General features: G+C 37.1%; 1 protein-coding gene across 24 annotated transcripts in view; it reads right to left on the bottom strand.

Moving 5' to 3' along the window:
- Window positions 1–20668, bottom strand: part of CLASP2 (cytoplasmic linker associated protein 2) — a 143784-nt gene that overhangs the window by 55022 nt on the left and 68094 nt on the right. For all 24 annotated transcript variants that reach the window (XM_085051457.1, XM_085051459.1, XM_085051466.1 and 21 more), the window contains 8 exons: window positions 14883–14962; window positions 9520–9612; window positions 8749–8894; window positions 7096–7231; window positions 3803–3873; window positions 2235–2294; window positions 1004–1081; window positions 255–422 (listed from right to left, as the gene is read on the bottom strand). In XM_085051457.1, the coding sequence (XP_084907583.1) occupies window positions 255–422; window positions 1004–1081; window positions 2235–2294; window positions 3803–3873; window positions 7096–7231; window positions 8749–8894; window positions 9520–9612; window positions 14883–14962 (832 nt within the window). The remainder of the gene's footprint in view (window positions 1–254; window positions 423–1003; window positions 1082–2234; window positions 2295–3802; window positions 3874–7095; window positions 7232–8748; window positions 8895–9519; window positions 9613–14882; window positions 14963–20668) is intronic.

Below are 20668 nucleotides of genomic sequence, written 5' to 3'. Positions count from 1 at the left end.
AAAGCAGCTGTTAAGGAATGAATATATGAATATGAGCAGTGTGCTAAAAATCCTGTTTGACTGCCCATACTTTTCACCTTGCTGTGGTAACACTGTCAAATAGCAAAACACCATAGAAGAATTTTTTATTAAAAAAATAGAAGCTACGAAATGAAATTGAAGCTTTTCTGTATTCCACAGGAATCTGGATAATTTGCTTTTGAGAAACCACTTGCATCTGTTTCTTGCCTTAGAAACCGTGAAGTGACCCTTACTTGAGGCTCTCCTGTGAGCTGGAGGACGACCTGTCTGACTGAGGGAGAGATGCTATACTGCCAGAATTCTTCAGGTAGGTCTGAAGGCTTCTTTGATAGGGTGGCTCCAGAGAATTGTACAGAGTCTCAGCTTCACTAGGAAAGTGATTTCTAAGACCCAGATAAGCCCTGCAAAAGAGAATAACCACATGTAAATGCTCCGTATTTTCTTTAAAGGGTGGAGTCAGGAAGTAAAGATTACTGAACGAAACATGGATGGGAGTGAAAGGAACTGGGACTGAGAATATGTAAAGCATACAACAATGCTCATCACATCATAAAATAAACCACCTACATTGACCCAATTAATCTTTTCAAAATAACTTAAGTATACCCTCTGAATGTCTCACATTCACCTACCAGTTCTGTGGGGAATCAAAAGGAATTCTTTTCTGGCCTTCTCACTAGTCAAGTGCTGCAGTTGTTTAAAGACTTAATTAATGTGGGGAGAATGATTATGCAGCAATTTCAACCTTTCTAACTCTTCTTTCAGTAGAGTCATCAAATGCTGCACAACATTATTGACTGACTGAGCTTTGAGAATGTCTTTTGCAAAAGAAACTAGGTAGTAATTCAGGGCAGAAACATCAGTTTTCAACCAAACCTGTGTCCTCCTCTTCAGCCACAGACAGCAGCTCACCTTGGATTAGAGCCTTCTACCACTCATTTAGCACATACAATTTTTCAGAGCAAAATGAATCAAAACTCACTTTCTTGCCTCCACTCTTGCTTCTGCGTCAGCATCATGAATGCCCTTCTTGATTGTTTCAACCAAGACAGCTGCATGCCTAGAAGAAAGACATTCTTCATGCTATTTTGCTACTCCAAATTCTAAGCAGTAGCTTTACACTTTATTTACCACTTCACCAAGTAAAAAACAGCTGCAATACTAGTTCTTTCCAAGATACGCAGTAAACAAACATGTAAGCACATGGATGACATAACTGTACCTTCTGTAAAGGTTCAGGTCAGCTTACTCCTTCAATCTAAAAGGATTTTAATCTACTTTTCTCACATATGTCCACCTATCACGCTTAAAAGTTATTTAAAAAGACCTTTTTTAAGACACCTGCCTTCCCGGAATGGAAAAACTATTTTCACTATTATATTAATAGTGAAAAGGGGCAAAATTAAGACCAGTATATTTTCTTATTGGAAATTCAGTTCTGAAAGCTTTTGGCATATGAGTTCTAAACCTTAATAGATGCTCAAAGAATAGCAAGGTACCCATCAGAACACAAACTTGTGAAGAAATTTTAATTCCAGTTAAGTTTTGGATGGGAGGTTTGTTGTTTGGGGCTTTTTTTTCCTTGCTGGGGGAGGGGGTGGTGGTGGGTTTTGTAGGTTTTTTAGATACTTTGGTATACATGAAGTGATTTCCCCATTGCTCTATTTCTCAGGAGCACCTTGAAGGACAGAAATGTGACTGTGGATCTGAATGAACTCTTCAGAGCCTTCTCTGGATGCCCTTTAGTCTCTTTGCTCTTACCCCGTGCTGCAGAACTGATGCACATACTATTTTCCCACCTATCTGGACAAGCTACAGCATGCCCTTACTCATAACCATAAAAAATGCTCCAGCCTAAGCCCACTTGCCCTCTTTTACAGCAAACACACAAATTTCCTCCTTCCAGGAGAAAAGACAGATTCTTACCTGTGTATGCATTGCTCACATGCAGGACAGGAGAGGCAGAGGGTAAGGAGAGGAGGCAACAAGAAGCCAAGGCTGGAACATACAGCTCTCCTTCCCCCTGGCACCTGAATGAGCCACATGACCTGCTGTGCTAGAAAGGCTGTCTATGCCAGAAAGGCTGTTCAACGCTGAACAACATAATCCAATTAAAGGATTCAATGACAATATTTCTGTCTTAAACTACATTAGCAGTTTATTTTAACTAAATTAGCAGTTTATTTTAGGGAAAAAAGTATACTGGCCCATACCTTTCCAGTGAATGTGTTTGCCATTCTTGTAATAAAAGGTCTAAAAATTCAAAGGAGCGCCTAAAAACACAGAACAAAAGTTATAATTAAATACTCATTTCTCTACTGTGCTTGTGGAAAAACACTAACTTTATTCTTTCCCCCTGAGGGAAATAAATGAAATAGAAGTACATTTATCTGTCAAATAAGGGCATTGGTCACCTTATTGCAAAGTAAAAATATTGTGTATAGAAGGCAAATAGACATGCTCACTAATCTTAAACTTCAAAACAATAGATGTGGTTGAATTAACCACGTGCTGCTCAACTCATGTTATTAGACATATCCCATGTTAACTGTATCAGTTCCAAAATAATAAACATAAATTAATGAAGTTAATGAAAAAACTGTACAGAGTATAAAATCTAAATATAAAAAAAATATTTAAGACACAATATAGTATTTCTATGGCAGTGTACTTTTGTCCCCAACACTATTCCCATCCTTCCGTTATGACTGAATATGTAGCATAAAGGAAAACATTAGACCATCAGTACAGGGCTCTGCATATAGAAAGCACTGTGAAAGATTTGCTGGCAGTGCATTAATGAAGTTATGTAACCGTATTCATTATTAATTTGGGCATCCTGTCAATCTAGCAAACCACCATTAGCAAAAGGCATACTTTTAAACTATGTCTGAATCTAGATCCGGGTGAAAATCAAACTGACACAGATTAGGGAGGTGTAGATAACAGTTTTCAAACAGGTAGTGAACTTGACTGCCTGCAGTCACTTTTTCTGGTTATGCTGCACTTTTGACCTGTTCTGGAGGGACAAATTTGATTTTTATTCTGACCAAGTCCTTTGGACACCAGCAAGGCACAGAAAGAAACCCTGAAATGCTTTTCACTATTACAGCCCATCTAGTGTTTTGCTGACTTTCCAAAAGAATGAAAGCAGTATAGAATCAATGTCTTCACTGATGCTCACTGATGCAGTGCCAAAGCAACCTACAGTCTAATGTTCCTCAGTATAGCCACAGCATGTGGAGGCACTAAAGCCCTGTGAAATTGTTTTGCAGTCAAACCTGAAGTTGTGACAGGTCACTATAACGTGGGTTGAGGCACTCTTCCTTTGGGTGCAAAGGCAGTTCAAACTCAAACAAAATAGTTCACATGCTCAAGCTGTTTCCTGCATACACACAGTGACATCACTTTCAGGACTAGTGTTGGTCCAGAAACAGCCCTAACTGCTTTGGCGTGATTTGGTGCAGAAAATGACACTCTGTCAAAAAAGAATTAATTTTCTCAAGAGCCAATCCAAGTGTCCAAGCATCACATCCTCAGAAAAAGCAACATACTGGAGATGTAGCTGAGTTGTTGAAGATGACAACACATGGATGCTCTAAGGTAGCAGCAGCTGTATCAAGGCTGAAATTAATTTTTGTAGTTTGCAGTTTACCGGGAAACAGTTTTGCGTGTTCAGACTTAATGGTTATAAATCTCCTAATCTGTTAATTTTCAACATGTGACAATCATATTTTTAAAAGCAACAGCTATAATTGTTTTCTACTTAAAATGTACTCACCTTCTAACTGCAACTGATTTTGAGGTACAGTTGCTTGTTATTAAAGGTATGAGTCGTGGCACATGAGTATGCTAACAAAAAAAAGGACAAAGCAGTTAATGAGAGAAGCATTCCCAAATTCTGAATTTGTACTGTACTAATTACCTCAAACAGAATTAACAACATAATAAAACTGCAATAGTTTAAAATGCTTACCAAAACTAAATCATAGAATATTAGTAAACAAAAGACTGCTGCTAGCATGCCAATTGATTACATCTATTTTCTTCCACAGCGTCACGCAAAAACCACTTCCAATGCCATCAACCATCACATCATGATATGCAATACTTTGCTGTCAAAATCAATTTAAGAAGTTCAAATGTAGCTGTGTCCTCAAAGAAGTTGAAAGCTGATGCTATTTTAGTTTTGCCACAGGAAAAAAAAGTGATAGATGTAGAGGTCTTAAAAATCAGGGTTATAGAGCAAAAAGTGAATCAATAAATATGAAAATATGGACATTCTTATAGGGATCAGTATGATTAGTGCTACAAGGACCAAATTTCCTTTAATGCAAAATATGTCAATAAAGTAATAAAATAATTGACATATAATATAAGCAAGCTTATGTATATAATCTATATAGAAACACCTGACATCCTGATAGGAAAACTATTAAACTACCATTTAAGGTGCATAAGACAAACCACATTAAATCCAAATGCATTCCAGAGTTCAGAATTAAAGCTGCCTACTTCAGATTATTTTAACTAATTGCAGACACAAAGTATTAACATTTGAATTCCAAGTGAGAGTAACATGGATTAACAAATCTATTTTCAGTTACTTTTTTTAGTCCTTTCTTGATTAAATACCTAAGGTAATTTTAAAACAGTCCCCAATATTGTGTGAAAAAGTAGGCTAATTAAAAAAAATCCAAGTGTTTAAGAAGTGCGGTACTGAAGAATTCTTACTATCTCACGTATCACAGCTGCAGGATATAAACACACAAGTCACCCAAAATGCAGAGATAATCATCAGCTCACCAAGTACTGCCAATTTCAGAATTACAAAGGAATTAATAAAAAATTCTGGAAGAGCCTTACAGTTATATTTGTTCATCCTGATATATTTTTAAACATGGTTTTAGGGGATTTGTTTGTGTTTCACATAGTTTGCCAATTGAAAAGAGGCATATGACTGCCAGAAAGGGACAACAGGCAAATCAGGGGTAAAAAATAAAGTTTTTTTACAGATGAAGAAACCTGTATATTCCAAGTCTTTGGAGCTACTGACATTGTAATTTCCAGAAAGTGTTTTGCAAAGGAATCAAAGCCTCAGGCTTGCTCTCATTCAGTTGTTAAGATGGCACATTTAATCTGCTCCTTCTTTGAAGATATAATGATACATACTTCCTCCCAAACCACACGGCAGATCAGCTGCCTAACCTGAATCCCACCTCCTTCTGAAAGATCTCTGCCACCATGTCATCTCTCCATGATTCCCTCCCTGCCCCCACCTTCTTTTTTTTAATTGGTTTCCTGATGTACTAAGAGTGAAGAAAAAGAAATCAGACTGCAGTGTAAGAACTTCCTGGAGAAGAAATATGAAATCCAATAAAGGCACAAAGATGAGATGATGGTCTTCAAGATCACTGGTATAACACAGCCTCCCTCTTTTTAAACAGACTCACTCTACAGCAATTACACAGTAAAGCACCAGGAACTGAACTGGCTGTCACTGGATTCTGGTGGGAGTTTTTGAACAAAACACTGACTCCAAAAATTGCAGTAGCTTGGGCTCTAAATATTCAATTGATCAAATTGAATCAATTGATCAAATTCAAAGACACCCTGACCAATACTCATATAGACCAAAGGGGAATGGGGCCACACTCCTCTTTGGTATTTAACTCTTTTCCCACTCAAACCTGAATTTTCTGCCAAAACATCTCACATATGCCGCTTATTGGTTGGGTATTTGAGCACTGTGGATAGGGTTTTCCTGCTTTTATCCTTCCAATCCACTATGTTAAGTCACAGCTAAGGAGAAAAGAAATTTAAACAAAATCAGGGCAACTACAGATGATGTGTAAGCTTGTCTTCAAACGAACTGAACCAATAAAGCCCATTTAATGCAATTGGTGAATTTCACGCTGCTTTTCTGGTGCTTGATTTGACGCCTGTGGACAAGACAGGATTAGTTTCTTACATGCCTGAGCTTGTCTTATACTACTGCAAATGGTATTGTTCTCTCACAACTTTAATGATCATTAGTTAGCTGTGTTACTTCCCTTCACTCTCAAGTCTGTGCCATCTCACAGTACAGTGAAAGAGTCTGGGGGAAAACACCAAGGGATTTTATCTTAGCCTAAGTGCTGATGCAAAGGTCATGCATGCAAAGGTCTCAGAGCACATTCTCAGAGGCACAGACAGACAGAGCAAGTGCAGATTCCAAAACATACTGAGGATGTCAACAAAAGGTGTAAGTGATGAAAACACTTAGGTTTTCCAACAACTTATAAAATTAAAACTACTGATGAGATCACAGTAAACAGCAGCAGGTGCTTAGCATTAAGAACGCCACAACTCAATGTAGAAACTACAGGCAACCTACCACTTTATGTGAAACACAAAAATATCAGTACAGGTCCCAAAAAAATCTGAACAGTTTTGCCTCAGACACTAGTCATAGAAAATGCTCAAAGAACATTCAATAAAAATGAGCTCGTATAGAGCATTCCTCTGTTCTACACACTACAGTTTTAAGGACTCAGCTTAGAAAATTCTTAAACCCAGAGATTCAAGTCTCTATTGGATTTTTCTTTCATGAACTTGTGCTTTCTGAACTGATCCATGTATGTGTGGCCTCTTCAACATTTTATCATTAACTCCACGGTTCCAAATTTTTTTGGGGGGCAGTGTATACGTAGGAAGAAATAGCTTTGTTTTGTTTTTTGCACTTTTTAAAATCTCACTGGTTTCTTAGCTACAAGCTTAACTTTGTCTTTTCCAAAAAGGCAGTTAAAAGCAGCTACCCTTTCAAAACACACTTGGTCTTTTCTCAATTAACACATTACAAAAAAACCCTCCAAAACTATGAAAACAGACCTGCATTTCATACCTATTCTTCCATCTTTACTATGACAACGCTGCCAGTTGGTTTCAATGATATATAGTATTTGACCCTCTGTGAGAAACATCACTCCTGCATTAAAGAATTATTTAAAAATCTGTATTTCTGAACTCTAATTATCTCCGCTGAGAGCCACTACCTGAAAATTCCTAGCAGGCGAAGTGAGACAGAACACGTACCCGAATAATGAACCTGATGGCTGCACACCCAGAGGTTGCCATCACTTTGGCGCTGTTGGGAACCAGGTTAAAAAGAGTAGGCACAATTGCTTCAGCGCCATGGTCAAACTTGTTTCCCAGAACAGTCGAAAGGTGGCTATTTAGGGAAAAGAAATGCAACTTGTTAACATAAATTAATTTCTTAGTCTTAAAATAACAAAGTTCCCTGAGGATTTTAAAGATTTATCTTTCCAAACAACAGAATTTCTCAATTTCATGATTTCCAGACACACCAAGAATTGAAGCAATAATTATTTTATTTCATAATGAAAAACAAATACCACCATTGGAAAGCCTAAATTCTCATGTCCACGTGAAATATCATTTTCTTTCTGCTTTCTAACACATTTTGAGACATATAAATCTAAAATTTTACATAAATCATTGAGATTTCTTTTCCTTTTGAATGCAGGCAAAACCACTAAACTCACCACAATTAGCCAACCATAAAATTTGACTCCGTTGTCTGTTAAAGGTTATATTTTCAGTTTTAACAAATATAGAAACACATACAACACACAGTAACTGCCCACTGGTGACACAAAATGCTTCTTTCGTGCAAAGAGATTATATAAAAAGAATTTGTAGCCAGAAGCAGATGACACATCAAATATATCCAAGTTTTAGGGATCAAGGAGAATTCCATGTTGTTAGGCCTGGATGAAAACATTTGCAGAGTACTTTTACACTACTCCAGACTTCATGTTAGGAAAGGCTACTTTTATTTTCTCAAAGTCTTGATTTGCTTGGAAAGGGCAGCTGTATGATTCAATATTTCCCTTGAGTCTGTTTAATCAGGAGACCAGAACTGCAAGGTTGAACTCTGTGGCGTTCCTGTTTCGGATGGCCACCGAAAATCAGTGGTTACATTAATGCCTTTAGAGAGGACAAAAAAGTCATGGAAAACATGAAAATGGGAAAGATTACTCTGGCTTTTCCATCTGCCCTTGAATTTAAAGATGCCCGCAAGATGCTGAAGGTGAAGATCTCATTTCAGTTTAGCCACAGCTTCTAAAACTATCATGGTCATCTGTCTCTTCCCCAGAGACAACCCTGCAAGCGTTCAAGGCCAGGCTGGACGGGGCTTTGAGCAACCTGGTCTTGTGCAAGGTGTCCCTGCACTGCCACAGGGGCTGGAACTAGATGGTTTTTAAGGTCCCTTCCAAGCCAAACCCATTCCATGATTCCATGAAAGGTATTACCTCACCAAAATGCTGTACATTCAAACCACTACAGGCAATACATGTTGTCTTTACAAGCAGTCCCAGTGAAGTTCTGTGCTAATCACCCAAGCATAAGTGACAATAAGATTAGTCCCCAATATTATTCACAGTAGTTTGTATTAACTTGCACTAAGTGCTGAGTGTGATGATGGTAACTGGCTATTCACATACAATCTGTTACAGGATTATCAATTACATGTATCGCCTAAGAGAGCAAATTCCTTTAAGCATTTCTTTTTCTCTTTGGCTTCAGATCCTGACTTGACTCTATCAGTCTCAGTGTACAGCAGCCCAACAAGACAATCTCTCCTGCACCACTGATAAAGCACCTCTAAGTCAAACCCACACCAACATCCAGCAAGGTACACAAAGGCACATGGGCTGTACTTACGCTACAGTAATGCAGGCTTCTCTAACCACCTGGGATCTGAGATCCTTGGCTGACAGCTTGAAAGCACCATCCAACAGCCGTAAATGCTGGAAAAACCCATCGTACTGTGCAGCTCCAGCAACAAGCAAGGACCGAACTTTCTTCAGCTAAAAAAATTAACACGTCTGGGTTAGGACACTGCCAATATGCATTTCAAAACAAAAAGAAAGAATAGCTTCACTATGTAAAAATATATGTAGGCATGTCTTTAAAGCATGATTTAAAAAATATATGGCAATAATTTAAAAAACTGTAAAAAAATTATATTATTTAAAATCCAGAGCTAAAAAAAAAATTGCTGAATACAAATACACAAACACATAATTCTGTTCACCTGTTTATAAATGCTAAGATGCCATAAACCTGATAAAAAATATAAATGCTACATACACACAAACATTTTAATCCTGCAAGTGAAGCTTTTCATAGCCTCAAGAGGTACTCATGCGAGCAGTTAATCAGTAGAATACGTAATTTAACATAAATGCCTAACTGAAACATATATGGTGGCATTTTGTTAAGCTTTCACTTAATTGTCAGAAAAAATGTATTTCAGCCTTTTAAAAATACTTGCTCAAACTTACTTGGTATACAGAAATTCAAGGTTTAAAAATTAAAATTTCTTCAATTATCTGGAGTGTACTTACTTCAAGAAAAAAACATTTTAAAATGTCTGCCTGCCTGCATTCTATGATATACACCCACCCAAACCTGAAACCAGATAAAGTTTACCGCATTTGTTCGTTGATCCCAATCATGTTTGTCATCTGAGAGAATTTCCCTGATTTTGTTCAGCGTTTCTTCAAGTTCTCGACTAGAATAGATCTGAAGTATTAAAAAAAAAAAAAAAAATCAGGAAGTTTGTATTGTTAATATCCCAGGTAATGTGAGCAACAAAAATAGCTTGATAACAGTGAAAATACAATGCTCATCCTGCAAATCTTCCCCCCCAAAGTTCCAAAGAACTGTGTAAGTTATAAATGTGCATTTTAAAACCAATCTGTAAGGATATCACTGAGTAGTGAATATTCATTAAAAAAATAGGCTGAAGAAGGAGCATTTTCCTCAAGATTCACCTTTCACTTTTGTGATGAGCTACTCACATCCACAATTTCATTAACTCCATTAAAAAACATAAATAGTTCAACAGCAGCTGAGGTTTTAGAAAATCCCCTGCAATATTATTGGAACTCAATTTCATTTTCATACTAACTATTCTAAGGTAACTTAACCAACATTTTAACTCATTGCAACTCTTTTGGGGCTGGGACTCTGAGGAACTAACTGGGCTGTGATAATGCTAAAATCAAAATCTGTCTGAAAAATTAAATTGAAGGTTTCCATAGCTTCTTTATGTATTACTACCTTAGGACTATAATTTTTTAATGTATATAGCCATTAAATAAATATAAGGAGCCACCTCCAGTCAGAGTTCTCACTACACAGTAGGACCATCAAAATTGAAACCTTAACAATCTAATCATGCAACAGTCACTATTCAGTTATAAATGAATTTATGCTTTTATTGATATTTGCATATGTACAAGAACAGATTTGTAAAGAATAAAAGAATAAAAAAACCTACTCATGGCAATATGTTATTGTCAAATAAACTGATTTTCCTTTTATTTTCCTGTACATAAGTGACAGCGTGGTTTTTTACTGCTTCCACTGCATACACTAAATTTAAAGATTTTTTTTTTTCCTCAAAACTGAGAAGTTTAGGAGGACACAAAGCAAATTACTAAGCAGAAACTTGATCTGGCCAGGGTTTTTTGTTGGTTTTTTTTTCAAAAAACATATTTTCAGCTAAACATTTCCAGTTTTTTGGATCAGAAGTTCTTTCATATAATCACATGGGGCAAAACTCAGTGGCCCATTCTGAAGCGCCAGGGGACAACTGAGGCACATTCAACACACAGGGCTGGCAGATATGGGTCAGGACTTCAAGGGATGTCATACCTTTCTACAGTGAAAGCAGAGGCCAGCATGATAACTCATAGCAGGGCCTCAGCTCCCTCATTATTTAAGTACAAGACATAATTTTTGTATGTGCAAGAGCACACAGACAAAACAAGGGCCAGTGGTTAGGACACCTTGCTCTGCCTGAATTGCTGGAGAGCTTTGATTCTGGTCTCTGAAACACACTGTTCTGTGTGTATATATCCATCTTTGATCTTACTGTAAAAACCACAGAATGTCTTTCTTCTGTTCTGCAGTTAAGCCGAACAATTATTTTCTTTAAAATACCTTAATTTCCCAGGCATCTTCAAATTACTATGAGGGTTATTCCAAATACAGTCTAGTTCTCCATTTCCTGAGCATATCAAATCAATTTAACTTAGAGAAGATAGGGAACCTTATCTCGATTGGCATCTACTCTTTTTCCAATGCTTTAACAGACTATTGTTGTGGAGGCGTGCATATTTCATGCTGGAATATGGAGGAGGTGAAAGACAGCAGAGCTCTAAAACACCTGCACGCTGGGTTTCCAGAATAAACAGGATAGGAACCTTTCAGAAACAGATGAACTAATACACTCAGACCACCTTCACTGTAAGGTGGGGAATGATTTCTAAACACACTTTACCAACAAAACTGAGATTTTTACTATCACACAGCTGTGTAAGCTCTTCCAAGATACACTGTTGAAGCAGCTTTGCAGTTCTACACAGGAGACATGACGGCATCCATAAAAACCAGAAAGCTATTCCTCATGATTACTGTTTTCGTCACTGGAAGTCACTAAACATCTGATGTATAACTTACCTAAAATGAGCAATTGACTTAACAAAAAGAGTGGGTCCAAATATAACAGACTTTCTACTCCACTGGCCACAAATTTTAATCATATCTCCATTTAATATATTTGTGTATGCTGGCAACCTATTAATAGTTGTTACACAACTCTAGTTTACTCTAATTCTGTAAGTAAAATACCCATTTAAAAATTATGACATGTGTCACAGTAAGCTTTTCATATAAAATTTAATTTCCATTATGAAAGAAAAAATTTTGTTTTTCTTGAAAAGTCTAATGGTCTAATTACCAATTAACTCAAGATGCAACTCACATTATGGTATCACTTAATGCCATCAGAATTCATGACATGATTCAACTTCCTCAGGATCTCCCTTTACCATAACCCACCTTTACCTCTCTGCTGCTCAGTTCAGAGCTTTAACGTACAGAAAGCTCATCCTACAAGAGGAAAGGAAAAAATTTCTCTGGAAACTCAGCCTTTCTCTGTGAATTTATAAAGAAGTGAAGTGCAACAAGAAGGAAAAAGCAGGATGATGCCTTTTGGTGGCATCTAACTGAGGACAGTTCAATGCACACTCAAAATGCAGTCTGAAGACTGGGTCAAGGTACAAAAACCTTTTGCAAGCTGTGTAACTGAGAAATTCCTGAAGATAGGGCTTTTTTGCTGTCAGCCTCTGTGTCATTAGAGACCACGTTGCACAGTATAGTAACTGCTGCAAGACTAAAACACGCTGGGCAACAGACAGACATAGAAACAATCTGTACAATGGGTTTATGCCCACCCTATTAGCATCTCTGGGCAAAGAATTTAATTTTTTCTTTAATTACCTGGCACAAATACAAATGGACTGAGGTATATTCAAATTGGCATTGCAATGAAGAATTTAATAATGGTATAATTTTATCTTGTCATGAAATAAAAAACGTAATTCCACTGAAAAATCCTGTATTTTCAAGGTCATCCATACCTACTTTAATTTCATAGGAACAAAAGGCAGTATTTTAATAATTTCTTTTATCCCTGCCTTGATTAATTATACTTTTAAGAGGCCAAGATGAAATTATGCGTTCGGCCAATGACATAATGCATTTTTTTGCTCACAAGTTCCCACATCAGACTTCTATAAAAAGAACCGAACTTGTTTTCAAACAAATTTTAGTTATTAATGGGAGTTACTCCTAATAACCTGAACACAGAATTTTCTTCAGTTTCAGCGAAGGCTTAAGTTGTAAAAACTGTATGATTGTAATCTTGTATATGAAGGCACAATCCTGTCACTACACTACTTCTCTTTTTGGCACACAGATCCATCAGACTACATCTAATAATCACCCATCATCTTCATAAACTACTGCTATCCATTGGAGGGCAACATACACACACACCATTAAAGGTAAGTGCAACATCAAAGACAGAAAAATTAAAAGCTCAAACACAAACAAGAATAATAACTACACAGATGGAAAGTATTTTCAATATGGGGACTAAGAACTAGGTACAAGTAAACAATATGACATTCCTAAAAAAAGATGAGCAGTCATATGAACAGCTTACTGGAAAGTCAGATCTACCATTGGAGGCTTTTAAGAATGACTTAAAACATACCCACACTGTAACTAACCTCAATTTATTTGATTAATTCAGATGCACTTAATCTTGATCCAGAATTGGATCTGATTTTCCATGTAGTTTCCCTTCTTACTTTCAATGAAGCCACTACTCAAACTCATAAATGTTAATGAAAACAGAAGACACAGGAATGGGCATAATAACATATGAACAACTCTCTCTCCTCATGCTGTCCCTTTGCTTTTAGGATAATTTGGCAAACTACAAGTCATAAGCATTCTTTCTTCACAAGTCTAACAGAGAAATTTCCCGTTTCCTTAGTACTTTACATGGTCTCAGAACGCAGAATCTGCCTTGATTTTTTTTTTGTTTTTTTTTTTTTGAAAGATCAGAGATTGTCCACAACCAGTAGCACAAAGTCATTATTCCCAAGGATTCTAAGAAAAATCACTTTTTATACACTCATCCATGAAACAAATAGGTAATTTTGGAGTAAGCTACACATTTCTGTCCTGCTTCCTCACCTCAACTCAAGGGAGATTAGTAAAGAGAAGTGTCTTGCTCCTATATCTCCTGCAATTTAGAGAATTACCTACCTTCCTAGGCCATTCAGCAGACAGAAAATAACATGTGTTGGTCCATGTCATGTGGTCACCCCACTTTTGTTCTTGCAGTGCTACCAACCAGCCTGACTAATTAGTTTGGGACTGTAAATACTAAGGCACTCAACTGTAAGTATCACATTCTCTGCTTTCTGGAATATGGCTCTGTTCAACATAACAGGGATAAACAATATTAAGAGCTGCATGTTTTGGTCCTCCAAAGAATTCTTAACACAGTCTGAAGAGGCAAAGAAACATAAAGCTCTTATAGTGTAAGACAAAGACTGCCTTGATGTGACAGGGATCATGGAGATTGAGTGCTCCTTCATGAAAGCAGACAGTATTGCTGCCTGCAGAAGCAGATCTAACAAATAACCATGCTTGGAAAATAAAAATAAGACAAAAATACATATCAAGAAAAGAGAGTCTTACAAAATCCTTCTGCCACTTGGGAACTATTGCTTTCCTGAGTTTGTGCTTGCATTCCACACCTCAGCTGCTCAAAGAAAACTTATTCAAAACAGGCCTTGTAAGCTACACGCATATTAAGTGACTCAACTATGTGAAAGTACCAAATATGTGCAATTCCCACACTTAAAGAATAGAAATTAAAATCTGATCTTTTAATTAAGAACTCAGAATCCAACAAGCTCGTTAGTATGAAAATAGGGCACTATATTAAATTTTTTAAAATATTGCTAGAATGAGGACACGTATACCAGACACACATCATTACATTTAGGCACATTTGAAAATACAATCCTTGCTTTCTGTGTTACTTGCCTGCATTATTATTACTTGATTACCCCTTGAAATTGTAGCCCTAAATTTTCCAAATGTTATGTCAATCTTTTTCTTATTAAAACATACAATTATTTTCACTAGTTGCCTGGACAAGTTTAAGAAAAGCAGTAAGGCGTTTTAGCCAAAATACAGTGTGGTAATAATTAGCAGGACAGTAAAGAAAATGTGGCACTTTTTTTAGTAACTAACTGGAAAGAATAAAGAGCTTTCCATGGAGACTCTAAGGTCAGAAAAAAGGAAAAGTAGTGACGCCTACCTAGAACACTGTAAAATTAGGTAAGTTTTAAAACCAGGCTAACACATTATTGCAAGTAACATATTTCTGAAAACAAACATGAATATAGAGAGCATCTTACCTGTACAGTAGGAACATCTGTAAATGCCTTAATAAAATCATCCTCATCCACAGCTCCAGCTCCTCCTTCTTTAGAGGAACCTAAATAAATGTAAAATACTGTTAAAGAGGATGTAACATACATCAAGGTTTTAGAACTGACATAAGCATCTTTACCACACCTACTTTCAAACGTTTAATACAACTTTAAAAAATCCTGAATTTTTATGTAGGATTGTACATGTGTAGAATCACAAGACCTTGAGCTCTGACTTCACCATAAAAAAAAATTGACCTTTTTACCAAAAAATGAACAATTTCAAGCAATTTCCAATTTGACAAATTTAATGGTTTCACAATTTTTATTTTTGCACCTAACTGGAAACATGTTTCATGTAACAATCCCCTAGCAGTTCTCTGCATTGAGTTCTGAGACCTGCACCATGATAATAAACATGTTCTAAAATAAAGCACAGAATTTCAAATTATTTACCAAAGCAAGAGCTATTCATCACTAAATGGAATTCCTCAAGATGAATTTTCACCTTAACATATGTGCCTTAATAATCAGCCCTGAAAGTCTGGGGGTTGTTTTTTGTCTTTTTCTGTATTCTCACATGAGCTAACAAATGTGAGGTACTACTTCCTTAGTTTTAAGGTTACAAGAACTTCATCAATGAAAGAAAAGACGCAGTGAGGATAATCTGTAGTGGAGCAGAATCTGAACTTCACTGACCTTGTTTTCAGACCACTCATGATGAAACTATTCTCACATGATAGCCAAAGATGCCCAGCAAAAGGACCAGGGAAGAATACTGACAGGTAACCTGCTGCTTTCATGCTGGTGTATGGTTGCAAATTTCATTAAGATCTTGGGTAGAAACTAAGTCTAAGCAAGAAAACAATTTGAAAACAGTGTCTGGATTTTGCTTTCCTGCAAAAACTCAGGTTACCAAGAAAGCCCCTTTTTAAAAGAAATTAACTCCAGTTTGCTATCAAATCAGAGAACAAGGTCATTAAGTTCAGGCTAGAACAAGCCTAGAACTCCAAGCACAAGGTGAAGCTCAGCAGAATCCTCCAAGTATCTTCAATACTTGCATCAGGAAGCTAATACGACAAAACATAGTAACCACATGGAGAGAATCAGTCCAGTTGAACATTTCCTTCTTGAGAGGAAAAACATAATCTCTTATAGTAAATGAGTTCTCAGCAACAAGTGTCTCTTTCAGAGGGAGGCCAACCAGATCGATAGCAGAATGTCCTCCCTAACTGACAGTGCAGCTGAAATGGAGGCCTCACACAGAGAAAACACATTTTACTAGCTACTGAACAAATAAAAACCGTAAAGAAAAACCATTTAAAAGGCTGAATGGTCAACAAGAACAAAATGCCAGGAATTTTTGATAAATCAAATTCTTGGTGGCTACACTCTAAAAAGACACTTCATGGTTTACAGCACTTGATCTCCTAATTACAGTGAAGGAAATTATGTCTGCTATGTTTGTATACATGTGCAGTTTGGAAGCATGAGGATGCACTACTACTGCAAATTTGATGGCAGGTTACTAGATCTCAACACTGCTATACAGAACAAGATCTTTCACGTACTTTTGTGGCTCATTAGTGTAAAATCACAGAATATGGACAGGATACCTGCAATATGATACAAGAACATCTAATAGATTTTGACTGCCTTAGCTCAAGGATGTTCTAAAGAGATGCTGTACAAATAAAATTTCTACATGTGTATCTCCAACACCACCTGTTAAAATTGGCAGCGCCAGCCAGAGGAGAAAGAAGGAATTATCACCACCTATTTCTTCTCCTTCTGGAGAGCAAAGGGAACAAACCCTTCCATGAAGTTAATGAGAATCTGATCAGCTAAAAACAAAGAGGGAAAGATGCATTTACACCCAGAACACACCCTTCTGCCACACAAACTTGTACAGCTCCTCAAAATACCCTGGTCAGAGCAGAATTTTATGGAGAGACACCTTGAAAGAAGTCATTTGGCCTAGCGGCACCACGTTAAAGTAGGTGGTACAAACAGCTACCAAGATGCTCAGGTCATAACCTTTGTTTCTCCACAAATACTCCAACATTTAAAAAAGTCTCATAGAACCAAAACAATCAGAGTCAATATGCAATATATACTCTGGAAAAGTAAAGGGAGAAGTAAGCTTATAAAAGTCCTGCATTATTATTCAGTTACATAAAAACACAAACACTTAAGTTAGAGCAGGGAAAAAGTACTTGGTATTCCCATCCTTCACCTGCCTATGTTTTTTCTCTAGGGAATAAACTACAGAAACATTACAAATTGACACATATAGGCCATGAACATAAAAATACAGAAAAATGTTTGGATTTCAAGTATTCCTAGTTCAGTCCTGTACACTGTAAAGAAAAAGATTAAAACGAGATGAAGTTGCCTTTGCGAAGTAAGTAAATGTTGTCATCTTTAGTCTGCTTTGAAGCATCCTTTTAAAATTAGGAAATAGCATGGGCTACATGACAGATATTTCTAGCACTTCAACATCATATAGTAATGCATCCTGAGCACTAAGAGAAAATCCTCTAAGGAGTAACAATTTTTTGCTTCAAAAAGAGAAAGACGAGGGACAGACTACTATTTAAAATCCACTGGACATAGTCCAAACTCAGAGAACTTTCCATCTCCCCTAGTTACAACAACCAGTTCACTTCCAGAAACTACTTTTCTTTTAAATTAATACTCTCAGAAAATGGTTTTATTACCTCGTTGCCTGGTAGAAAAAAAATGTTATGTGGGATTTTTAGCAGGTGACACTTTTTCAAAGTTATCTGTAAAACCACTTTCTATTTTCACTGATTTCACTTCTATTTCACTAATCTTTCTCCTCCTCAACTGCATGATCACATACGAATACTAAAACAAAGTGTGAAGTAACTTCTGTTCATATTGTTTAGAAGCCAGAAGTCCACACTGCCAGAGGAGGAAAAAATACTGTTCAGTTTTTCCCTTCCCTTCCCTATCTCTCCATAGGTATCTCTAACAATTCTGTTTACCAAGTCACTGTTTCTGTGGAGACAATCAAAAAATGACAGAACTCCACCTGCTGTTTCCCAATTCAGGAGAAAGTATATTACTGTGCTAACAAGACACATAACAGTCACACACATACAGATGCCTTCAAAGAATCTCTCACGCTTTTGTAAGGCTTCACTCTCCTCCACAAAAGCAAGAGCAGAGCTTTACTAAATTCTCAGTTCAGACAATGCTGCCTCCATACCCAAAACTTGATGTATCTGACAGAGCACACATATAAGCTGTTTTGTTGCTGCTGTTGCTTACCTTCTCGGACCAAGCTTGTGATTACAAATTTCTTAGATCTCTCTCTAGTATTAATTCCTTGGACTGAATAGTGCACGTTCAATGCTCCCCACGGAACACACAATCCTATCCTTTGACCAAATACGGACAAGTTCAGTTACTGCATTCCTAATGGCAAGAACACTATAAACAATGCTAAGGGGCTTTAACCCCCACTGCATTTTTAACATCTTTAAGTGCTCAGCACATAGCTAAAACCTAGAGCCTCATCAGCTGGGTAATTACATTACCCTGTCTTTGGACTTGAATCCAACTGAGCTTTTTTCAGCTGAGACCCAGAAGAAAAAATTCACTCAAGGAGAGGAGGAAAAATACAGATAAGACATTTATTTACATTTTTTGTTAGTTTTCATTCCTAACCTTTATTTACTCGTTTTTCAAGACTTCTAGTTAGACAGACTCACAGAGAGCCCTGGACGTCTCAGTTCCACTTCAGGAAGCTGGTGACAATACACCAAACACAACAGACAGACTTGATACAGAAGCAAATCACAACAGCTGAAGCCACTCTGAGTTTTACAGTGGAGTTGGTGGGGGGTTGATTTTGAAGTTTTGATAGGTTTCCCTTTTTTTGTGTGTGCCTTTGCGTTTGTTTTTTAAACCAAAGTTCAGTGAGTTTGAAAATGGAGGCAAAGAAAATAAACCACTCACTTCCTGCAGACTGCTAACAGAGATGACACTTTCACGAGTTAAATTTAAGGATTTCTAACATTTTGCAAGGCCCTAGGAGTCTTTTTTGGGAAGAAAGTTTATTCCAGTTATACAGCTGAGTTCAGCACAGAATTAACACCAGAAATGGTACTGTATGCAAGCAAGGGAATTACCCAGCCTTTTGTGAAATCAAGTTTTTCACCCAGGAGTTAATTCCTGTGGTTGAGTTCTTCCCCTCTTCAGGCTGAAACACTTGAAATCCTTCCAATATATCACAGCTTTGGAATGCTCACTTGCTCTACTGCCTTGATGCTCTCCCCACTAGTATCTACAAATCTGTACATCATGGGATAACACCATATGGGAAAAGAAAGATGCTGAAAGTGATTTTGGACTTGTATTTCTGTTTTGAAACAGAGACCTGTTTATTCAAAACATGCCTAATTCTTAAATAAACTACACAAGTGCTGGCCTAAACGTAAAAAAAAATTTGCTCTATTTGTATTTGGTAGCAGGCCTTTACTAGTCAAACTAATTTTTTTCTACTTTTGTAGGTCTTTTGACAAAAATTTCACAACAAAAAATTTCCATGTTAAAAAAAAAAAAGGGAATTTCAAAACTGGTACAGAAACTTAGCAGTAAGTAACAAAAACTCTAAAACTTTGTTTCACTTTTTGTTCCTAACCTTCATTTATTCTTATCCTTCAAGACTTCTAGTTAGACAGACTCACAGAGGGTCCTGGAAGTCGCAGTTCCACTTCAGGAAGCTGGTGAGAATATATCATGCAATAACTATCTTACTGGAGAAAACATCTAGAGTAAAATGATGGGGATTACAAGTTTTTTTTTCTGAAAGGCACCAGAAAGCTACGCCTTTCCTTCAGCTAATTCAAAAGCTTCATTTCTGATCTATCAGGGACTGAAGCAAAAGATGCAGATCATTCTGGATTGAAAGGAAAAAGAAAACTACTGTTACCCTTTTGGCTTTGTAGGTTAATAAACAATCAGCTGTAAATTAGGAACAGACAGCAGCTTCAGCTCTGCGTGGGATAAATGGCCAGGATAAGCTCAAGTACTTACTCAGCTTTTCGTATAATAGGTTAACTGGCAACTCCCACTCACTCCTACTGACCTCTCTCACATTTCTAGCACTGGTACAGCTGAGCACTAAGTCACTACAGGGAGGCACTAAACCGAGAATAAAATAAAATGGCCAAGACGAGTAACAGTTTCAGTGAGCAAGTTGCCCGGTCTGCCTCACTGTGGGGCCATACAAACACCATAGCAGCACAATCCAGTGGCTGACTCAGGATACAAATGAGTTAGAGGAGACAAGGAAGGAAATTAGCCCAGGCAGCTTAAAAAGTACAGCTGCTGAAAGTCTAAGTATAGGCTGAGGGGAGTAGAGCAATACTTAAAATGAACTCAAGGAAGGACAACTGCAAAAACTACATGGTGAAATGGACAGTCTCTATCACAAGACACTGAGTGGGGTGAATCTAATGAAAGCGCTGATATCAAACAAAAACAAACAAGCAAGCAAGCAAATGTACACACACACACTGTAAATAATAGATCACAACAACCCTACCAATGATGAAGACACAAAACCTAATTGTTTCTTCAGCATGGTACTTAGCAATAATAACCACATTCTGTTCCCACCCCTAGTGGGCAGATGTTGCAAAGGTCATATTTAATTCTTTCTTTGAATGTACATTCTGCTGTTAGTCTCTGTAACTGGGATTTTTCCTGAATCTTTTGTAGCTCTCAGTCTTTGCAAA

This window comes from Lichenostomus cassidix, chromosome 2 (assembly GCF_008360975.1).
Source record: "Lichenostomus cassidix isolate B80296 chromosome 2, HeHo_3.0, whole genome shotgun sequence".
Classification (NCBI taxonomy): domain Eukaryota; kingdom Metazoa; phylum Chordata; class Aves; order Passeriformes; family Meliphagidae; genus Lichenostomus; species Lichenostomus cassidix.
This window is presented reverse-complemented; position numbering and strand designations above follow the sequence as displayed.